The sequence below is a fragment of the Protomyctophum bolini genome (genome assembly GCF_963924005.1).
Source record: "Protomyctophum bolini genome assembly, chromosome: 13".
Lineage (NCBI taxonomy): Eukaryota > Metazoa > Chordata > Actinopteri > Myctophiformes > Myctophidae > Protomyctophum > Protomyctophum bolini.
In genome coordinates this window covers 9429469-9439468 of record NC_137874.1, presented here as the reverse complement: position 1 = coordinate 9439468, position 10000 = coordinate 9429469, and the positions used below count along the sequence as shown (strand labels likewise).

Here is a 10000-nt window from a genome sequence, read left to right as displayed (position 1 = left end):
CTCTAAGAGTGTACACATGGAACCAAATGGACCCTTATGGGTCTGTAACTCTAAGAGTGTACACATGGAACCAAATGGACCCTTATGGGTCTGTAACTCTAAGAGTGTACACATGGAACCAAATGGACCCTTATGGGTCTGTAACTCTGAGATGGGTCTGTAACTCTAAGAGTGTACATAATGGTTCCATTTGTACACTCTCATAGTTAAATTAACATTGATTTTACAAAATAAATTGGGGGTCCCAGAGATAGAAATGCAGTGAAATGGGGGTCCGTAGACTAAATGCATGTCAAACTGGGGGTCATTGAAATTAAACGGATTGAGAATCACTGCTACAGTAGAGCCGTAAAAATCTTCTCTTATGGGGGTCCCTGGCATATCTCTTCAAGTGGGGGTCCGTGGGCTAATGAGTGTCAATCTAGGGGTCTTTGACGTGAAAAGGTTTGGGAACCACTGCTTTATAGAAGACATTAGAATCACGATTTTTCAAAAAATATCAGACCTTACAAGCTCGTATCCGCTCTAGAGTCTAAAACAGGGGTGCCAGGTTTAATTGACTGGGTACTGAATGCCAGCCAGAGCAGGCAGCCAGACAGACAGACAGACAGACAGACAGTGAGACAGACAGACAGACAGACAGACAGACAGACAGACAGACGGGGGGGGGGGGGGAGAGAGAAAGAATGCTCTGTCACTGGTTGGCCGGGGCTCAAGCCGACACCTTGGCAAGTTCACAGCCATTGTTGAGGGAGATTAAATAATATGAATATGAACAGGTTGTTGTCTTTGCCCCGCCACCGCGTGACGCCTTTCCTCCAGGCTAAAACGCCGCAGCGGCCCGCCGCCGCTGCACCGAGGTTCACAGAGTTTCCCCGGCTGGGCCAGGAGTCTGACTCAGCCCTCTCTTATGGGACGCCCGGGGGGCCCTCTCTGCCTCCGTTCTGACCCAAAAACACTGTCTCACTGTCAGCCAGGGTTAGGGGGGGGGGGGGGGCAGCCTGCCAGGCAGGGCAGCCCGCCAGGCGTTCCTCCTCCTCCTCCCAGCGATGATCCCTCTCTCTGGTCGATCAGCGAGCCGTGCCAAAACATCGGCTGCACCGAGGTCAGCCAACCGAGCCCCGCTCGGAGAGTCACCCGGGCGCCTCAGATCTGGTCATTGTGGTGCAGCCAGCGAGCCAAGCGGCTCGCTTTAAGATACGGTCGCAAATGTGCACCCGCTGAACCAGCCGAGTAATTGACGTGATGTGAGGGGGAAGTGAGGGATTTCAGACGAGTTCTTGTGTTTCCATAAGTTGTGAATTCATTCAGCCAAGCCAATTTGGTCTCGTTAGTCGACATTCTAGTCAGCTGGTTGGGGCCAAACCACCAACCCTCTCTCCCACTAAGCTCTCCAGTCCTCGTTAGTCGACATTCTAGTCAGCTGGTTGGGGCCAAACCACCAACCCTCTCTTCCACTAAGCTCTCCAGTCCTCGTTAGTCGACATTCTAGTCAGCTGGTTGGGGCCAAACCACCAACCCTCTCTTCCACTAAGCTCTCCAGTCCTCGTTAGTCGACATTCTAGTCAGCTGGTTGGGGCCAAACCACCAACCCTCTCTCCCACTAAGCTCTCCAGTCCTCGTTAGTCGACATTCTAGTCAGCTGGTTGGGGCCAAACCACCAACCCTCTCTCCCACTAAGCTCTCCAGTCCTCGTTAGTCGACATTCTAGTCAGCTGGTTGGGGCCAAACCACCAACCCTCTCTCCCACTAAGCTCTCCAGTCCTCGTTAGTCGACATTCTAGTCAGCTGGTTGGGGCCAAACCACCAACCCTCTCTCCCACTAAGCTCTCCAGTCCTCGTTAGTCGACATTCTAGTCAGCTGGTTGGGGCCAAACCACCAACCCTCTCTCCCACTAAGCACTCCAGTCCGACCAGTCGGTACTAGAACCAACCAACACACACACACACACACACACACACACACACACACACACACACAGTACAGCACACGTATACGCAGCGCTATTGGATACGGGATTATTATTACCGCTCCCGTTGCGGTCCAAACATTCGTTCCAGCCTCAGGGCTTCTTGGACTCGGATGACAAAAACATATTACTGGTTATAAAACCCTATCATTATGTCATGCTGCGGAGCTAGCCAGACTGGCTGTGTGACATTCTGAGGTCCGGTCCTAATGGCTAATGACACGTATATAGGTCCAACGTTCGGTCACCCAGGAAGAAAAGAAAAAACGGTCAACAAGCAAACTGTGGTCAGATGTTTGCACCCGATGACCCCATCGATGCAACCATCGGGAGGAAACCAGGCCGCTGAAGGCTACAGCACAGCACACTATACGGTTGGGATTGCATTACTGTAACTATAAGTATTCATCCATTCATCTCTCTATACCAGCCAGTCGGACGGAGAGTCATTCACACCAAAACTGTAGCGTGTGGACAGACATGATCATATGGACAGTTTATAACTGCGTGTGGAGCGTGGACTCTACAAGCCAGCTTGCACCCATTGACCCTGGCCCATGACGAGGGCGCTGACATCCTGATTTAAAAGTCATCCGATTATCCGATAATGAGTTATTTCTGGAAGACAAGACGTTTGGCCAGACGCCAGCCGCCGCTGCTGTGGACATTCTTATCACACACATGTATACGTACACAATGCACGCACTGCGAACCCGGGCCGACACCATGGCTTGTGTCAATAGGAAAACGCTCGCACACATGCTCGCACGCACACACACACACAAAATACACGGGAGGGAGGGAGGCTGCAGCTGGTCAGAGCAGAAGTTACAGGAGTTGCCTCAAGGGCTTTTCGGTGGAGCCTGTGCTCTCCATCTTGCTCTCTCTCCCTCCTCCATGCCGTGTGACGAGAGATCCAATTATATAGTTTTGTCTTGTTTCCGTGACCTATGGCACTTTCTTTTTTTTTTTTTCCCGGGACTTGCAGCGGACAAAGTCTGTGAAAAGGACCACGGGAAAATCATTAATCATTTATTCATCCATAAATGCCCCCCTTTTCTCCTCGGCGAGTTAAAAAGAGTGGCACCATGTCGTTTTGTTGCAGCAACTTGAGCGCTTGAATGTCCACAACCATCTCCCCGGGAGAAGAACACGTCATTTCAGATATTCTTCATGATGTTAAAGATAGATGATGGAATCTCCATGATGTTAACCCATTTAGGCCATGAAAAAAAAAGTCTTCTTAATCCTGACAGTTTTCTGAAATACCTATGTGTTTCTAGGCCTATTATATCACTCAATATTTCATGTCAAGGACCCCAGAAATGATCTGTAATTGGCCTCCGAGACCCCCCCCCATCTGAAAATATGTTGTTCAGGGACCTCTCCAGAAGCAAAGATTTGAGTTAAAAACGTTCGTTCTGAAAAAAAAAAACATATTCCAAATTTGAGGCACATTTTCAAGATTTTTCAAAAACAGCAGACCTACAAGCTCGTAGATCGTAGAGCTTGTAGATCTGCTATTTTTCAATAGCTAAAGTATAACATAATGCTTACAACACCAAAAGGGGGTTCGCGCCCCAAAATGGGTTAAAGATATAGATGATGGCCGTGATATTAAAACCATGAATCCCAGTCGGTTTCCTTTTGCGAGTCTCTCCATCCCATGAATTTAGCCAAATAAAAGGGCTTTCAGGTCTCCAGAACTCTCTCCACCCAGGAAGTGAACCGTGAGGTTGACACGGTATTATTCCTCTGGGTTACATTATGTGTATACATTCCAAGTGCCTCCTCTTCTGGAAGTTAACCCATTCTGAACGGGATCCCATTTTGGTGCTAGCATCATGTTACGCTTTAGCTATTGAAAAATAGCAGATCTACAAGCTCATAGCGCGCCACCGAGTGGCGCGCTACGAGCTTGTAGGTCTGCTATTTTTGAAAAATCGAAGAACGACTGTGACATTTTTAGAATCTGATCTCAGGTCAGAATGGGTTAATCAGACCAAGTGTGTGTCCAGTGGAAACCCCGTATGAATCTGATCTCAGGTCAGAATGGGTTAACCTGCAGCTCCACAAGCTTTGCATAATGATTTCCTGCCCCCGGCTATAAGTCAGCCAAAGCTTTACATATGATATTTCCTTCTTTCAGTCACTTAGCCTAAGCTTTACATGTAGGATCCATTCCCCTCCAAAGCTTTGCATGTCGACAAGCTTGCTCGGGCAGCTTAACCTAAACATTTGGAACCAGGCACCTAACCATGGGCGAGCCTATATTTCCTTTACAGAAAATGCTACATTTCTTTCTTTCTTTCGAAAATCACTGAGGTTACCCTGATTTCCAGCCACGTCATGTCACTGTGTACATTGTACAACAACCAATCAAATATGTAAAACTAAACAAATGAAATTAACCAAAGCAGTTACATGTTGAGACAATGCTATATAGTTTCTCACTCAACATCTTTCACGTCATCACTTTTCAACCTGGCATCCCCGTTTCATTACAATGTGAAAGGACCTCAAAACATTCTAAACCGTAAATTATTTCCCTATATACGATCTACTATAGCTCACAACGTGTCTCGATGTGATGCGTTGTGTGCGTGTGTGTGTGTGTGTGTGCTTGTGGATCAGATTCATCGTGCAACTATAAGTGTATAGAGCAGAAGTGGTTAAACAAGCCTGTAATGTCAAAACGTTCTACCACAGGTCGTTTGGAGGGAAGCAATCCGATTGGCCTTCTAGCCGTGGGTTAAACCAGCACCATGCATTCACCACCTAATCAAAACAACAGAATTCAGCTGCTCTGTTCTCCCAGAGCGCTAGCAAACTCGGTGGCTATAGGCTAGCTAGTTTCTTGGGACATTTGTGGTCGTATAGTGACTACATCTGTCATTAAAAACATATTATTCTTTCAGCGATTTTCTTAGTTTTAAGGGTAACTGTTTTTTTTATTATTGCAATATTGCAATAATAATATTGCTTAAATAAGGGACATATTGGGGGGGGGGGGGGGGGGGGGTCCCTGGAACTACAGAAGCAAACATTTGAGTTGAAAAAACGTTCGCTCTGAAAGAATATATAATTAGTTATTAATCAATTGAGGAGAAAAGACAGCTGCTACCACAACACGGACAGAAACATCAGACGTGCATTCCAGCATTGCCCTCTATAAGCTGTATACGCATCGTTGGCCAAAAAAAGCGCGCCAACAATTTGGCCAAAAACCACTAAACCGAACGCCGCCGCGGGTTATTCTGGTCACCGGGACGCTTGTGCTGCCATTTTTCCGAGGGGGGGGGGGGATGAACCAATAACAAAATAAAGGTACCGCCATGTCATCTCTCTCTCTCGTTTTGCAAGAATGGAGAGAGATCATCTCATCTATGTAATTATTTTCCCCTCCCCGACTCTCGTGCTTGTCATGGGGGGGGAGGGGCCGCTGCCAAAGCCCTGCTCACTGTCTGCACAAACCCACTGTTACGCAACCACTAATTACTTCCACTTGGCCCTGCAATGCATGGAGAGAGAGAGAGAGAGAGAGAGATGGGGGGGGGGGGGGTAGAGAGAGAAAGACAAATGGGAGGAGAGAGAGAGAGATAGAAGTGGGGGGAGAGAGAGAAGTGGGGTTAAGAGAGAAAGGAAGAAAAAGAGGGAGAACGCGAGAGTCGGAGCAGGAGAAGGGGATGGTAGAGACAGACAGGGAGGGTGGCGGAGAGAGAGAGAGCAGCAGGGAGATAGAGAGAGGAGATATATAGAGGGAGAGAGGTACATTTGAGAGAGAGAGAGAGAGAGAGAGAATGCTGCAAAGTGAGAGTGAGAGGACGGAGGGCGAGGGAGGGAGTGGAGGAGACACTTCATCTTGTTTCTGCTCCTCCACTACAGCAGCGCCGTTGTTTTGTCACACTGAGACAATGTCAACAACACGGCACCGCCAAAATAAAAACAACACTTTAACTCTTTAGACAAATCCCAACGAGACGAGACGACGGGGGGGGGGGGGACCACAGGGACGAGAGAGAGAGAGAGAGAGAGAGAGAGAGAGAGGGAGAGAGAGAGAGAGAGAGAGAAGAAAGCTCCGTCTGAGCCAGACGACGGGGCCTGCAGCCCTTTTCCTCTCAACAATTTTTGGATGATGATGTCATTATTCATTAAAAAAAAAGAAAAGGAAGAAAAAAAAAACTGTCTGTGCCTTGGGCTCAGCTAGAAAGAGAAGGGGAGAGAGAGAGAGAGGGAGACAGGGAGAAAGAGGGGAGGAATGAGGGAAAGAAAAGGTACAGGAGAGGCAGAGGTAGAGAGACAACGTATACGAAGAGAGAGAGAGAGAGAGAGACGGATGAACATTTTAAAAAGGACGAAGGATAACAGATCTTTCCAGTGTGTACACGTGCACGCACACACGCACACACACACACACACACACACGCACACACGCACACACACACGCACACACAAACACTCACACACACGCACACACACACACACACACACACACACACACACACACACGCACACACGCGTCCATCACTCCATCTCGGTCCCATTGTACATCACACTATCCTTCTATCACGTACACTAGAGATAACAGGGAAGAACACTGCCCACATACTGTACATCCATGCGTCACCATATCTTCTGTAGCATCTCTCTATCCATCATAATGTCTCTGCACCCTCTCTATAACCCAGTGCTACACTCAACCCTAACCCCTGCTGAACCCATATACCTATGTTTCTATATGTCAGTCGTTCTAAAACAAAATCACTCCCAAATGTATATGTAATTGGCCGCCAAACACTGAAAATGTGTTGTTCCAGGGACCACCCCCCCCCCCCAGAAGCAAAGATTTGAGTAAAAAAACGGAGTCACAGTTGTGCGTGCGTGCGTGCGTGCGTTTGTGTGTGCGCGCCGCACGCACATGTGCAACAGGCATTACTGCTCAGTCTGAGTATTTTCATTAGTTCCTAGAACGTCTAAGAAACCACAGATATCTGCAACAGCTGTACCACTACTACTACTACACCAACAACAGCGTGAGTGTGTGTGTCTGTGTGTGTGTGTGCACGCCCGTGCGTGCGTGCGTGTGTGTGTGTGTGTTACATCAGGTATATATGTATTGTCCTTCCATCTTTGGACTGCGTGCGTGCGTTGCGTTGCGTACCTGACCACAGGCTCCGGTATGATGTGAGGGTTGGCGGGGACCTGCACCCCCTTCTCCCACTCCTGCCTCCAGGGGTCCGACAGCACGTAGAAGTCCTCGGGGCCCATCTGGGCGGAGTCCGGCAGCTTCATGGCCGTGATGAAGTCCGTGCGGAACACCTGGACACCAACACAGGGAGACGGAAAGGTCAAAACAACATGACAACGACGAGGATGAACGCTTATTTGACAAAGATGTCTATAGTCTGCACTTAAACCACTTGATCCCCCAGCAAGCCTATTATGGATGTCACGGTTTACAGGTGTTAGGAGGACCCAAGTGCAGGAAACTCAAACAGAGGCAGGACAAGAAGATCACATAAACTTGACTTTACTTGGTTAAAGACATAGGATAACAAAAGTATACATACACATGATACACGGAACATAAAACCTGACACTATAACTTGAGATCCAGCACTGAACAAACAAACACAAGGCAGAGTTTAAAATAGTCACTGGAGCTCATCATCACCCCAACCTGGCCCCACAGGTGACGGCACTCAGGGCAATCAGAGTCAGAGAGGAGCAGGACTTGGGAGAGACAGAGGAAAACCATGGACAAACGGATTCACGGAGGGGGCTCAGGACGTGACCATGACAATGGAGGGTATATTAAGGAACATTTGCCACAGTACGGTAACTCAAGTCAGTTTTCTTCTCTCAGACTAGAGGGTTTCAGTGGTTAAAGGCTTTGCGGTTTAAGAGTGTCCGCCCTGGGACCGCAGGGAGGTCAGGGTTGGATCCGAGGCCGGGGTCACAACAAAGACTCCGGTACATGGAGCTGCCTCACGAGGGAACAGCAGATAGGCTTACTCAATACTGTACATAAACACGCTATTGTTCAGCTCAAGACCCACTCCCACACGCCTTGTATAAGGTCACCCATGTGACATGTCACGCCGACATATATGGCCAGATTTGACTGAGAGACTCATGCCATCGCGCAAATTCCAGCTTTTCACCAGAGGAGAATTTGTTTTTATTTTCAAAAATGAGTTAATTGCACAGGCAGACTCTTCACATACTACTAGAGCATGACTGAAATATATATATCCGTATGTGCATTTCCAGACCTGTAGTTTCGCTTCTCACCCTCAGGGTGTCTTACTGGTACTTTTATGCCACTACAATATATTTTAAAACTATTAGTTACTAAGTTACTTTGTAGATTTTGATTATTACAAAACGTAAAAAAAAAAGTTTAGGGATAAGGGGGTAAAGCACCAGCGAAAATAGGGCCCAGTTGGGTAATAACTGTCCAGTGACATCATAGCTGCAGGACAAGTGTATGACATTCGACTTATACATTCCAAATCTTCTGGTGGGGGATTATTTTAAAATGACACTAAATCCGTTTTCTTTTTTTCCGTAGCTCAGTAATGTCCCACTTTATGTCGGGATAAGTGCCGTATATTTAATCAATATTTCCAAGCCAATTATTTATCCATTTATGCATTTATTCACGCTGATTATTCACTAGCTTCTGCTGTCACGTACCTTTAAAAAAAAAAGAGACAAATCTTGTCTGCTTCACCAGAACATCTGAAGGGGCATAATTATACAGTCTCTAATGGCCAGACTCTATATCCACAATGCGCAGAGAACAACACGATGAAAGGAACCTGGCAACGTCGCATAGCTGCTGATAAAACTGTATGTACACAAACCCAACGCATATACAGTAGGAAGCATCATGAGAAGGCCTATACAGATGACACAGTGCTTGACGCCACATCACAGTGTTCACTGTTTTCTTTTTATAGAAATATGATATTTTCCTCTGTAACCTTCATTGTATTCCTCCGTGTTGACCAAGAACACTTTGAAAACAAAACCAAAAACTTTATTTCCTGCCTTTTTATTTTCTTTTACGTAAAAGCCTCCAGTGACACTAAGCTAGCATCCCCCCCCCCCCCCCCCCCCCCGTCTCAAAAGGTTCTGTTCCCACACTGTTGGTCCGTTCAGCCCTTCCCCAGCATAACCCATTCTGACCTGCAAGATCAGATTCTAAAAATGTCTTCTACATCCTGACAGTTTTCTGAAAAAGCTACGCTTCCATGTCAGTCGTTCTTCGATTTTTCAAAAATAGCAGACCTACAAGCTCGTAGCGCGCCACTCGGTGGCGCGCCACGAGCTTGTAGATCTGCTATTTTTCAATAGCTAAAGCACAGCATAATGCTAACACCAAAATGGGTTCGCGCCCAAAATGGGATAAACACCAGCTAATGTCAATAGCCGACCGCCAGCGCTAAACAGGAAGCGCTGCCTGTTGTTCCAGCGACCGTCGCTGACGTACGAAAGGGGAGTTCACAGTCTGAGCCACGTACATACTGTACTGCCACGTACAGTATGTAAATACCATATACCAAGTTCCGCTTTCATAATCAGTGAAAGGTCATCATGATAAACACACGTCTGCCGAGATAGCACATACTGTAGCGTGACTGTACAGCGTGTGTCCGTGAGACAAGAGACAGATGAAGATGTGGTTTTTTTAGATATAAAAAGGATTATACTATACAACCATTAGTTCCAAAGCGAGTAATTTGATTGGACAGGAGTCCAGGCTGTGCAAAGGCTGTACAAACTCGTCGAAACGGGTTATATAAAACGGTAACGCAAGCGTGGACAGCACTCGAACACTTAATGTTATGAGACCATTGAGAATAATATACTAAACGAAAAAATATCTACTAACTTGAAGGTTTTATGTACGTATGATATCATATGATTATTACAATTATTAAATATATTTTTTTACTTTTATCAGTTTACACTTGGGCGCACACATGAACACATACACACAAACAAGCAGGCACACCCATATG

General features: G+C 46.9%; 1 protein-coding gene across 1 annotated transcript in view; it reads right to left on the bottom strand.

Annotated features, from left to right (window-relative positions):
- Window positions 1-10000, bottom strand: part of jade2 (jade family PHD finger 2) — a 246411-nt gene that overhangs the window by 149863 nt on the left and 86548 nt on the right. Inside the window, 1 exon segment of the mRNA XM_080780445.1 lies at window positions 7132-7289. Within this exon segment, the coding sequence (XP_080636571.1) occupies window positions 7132-7289 (158 nt within the window).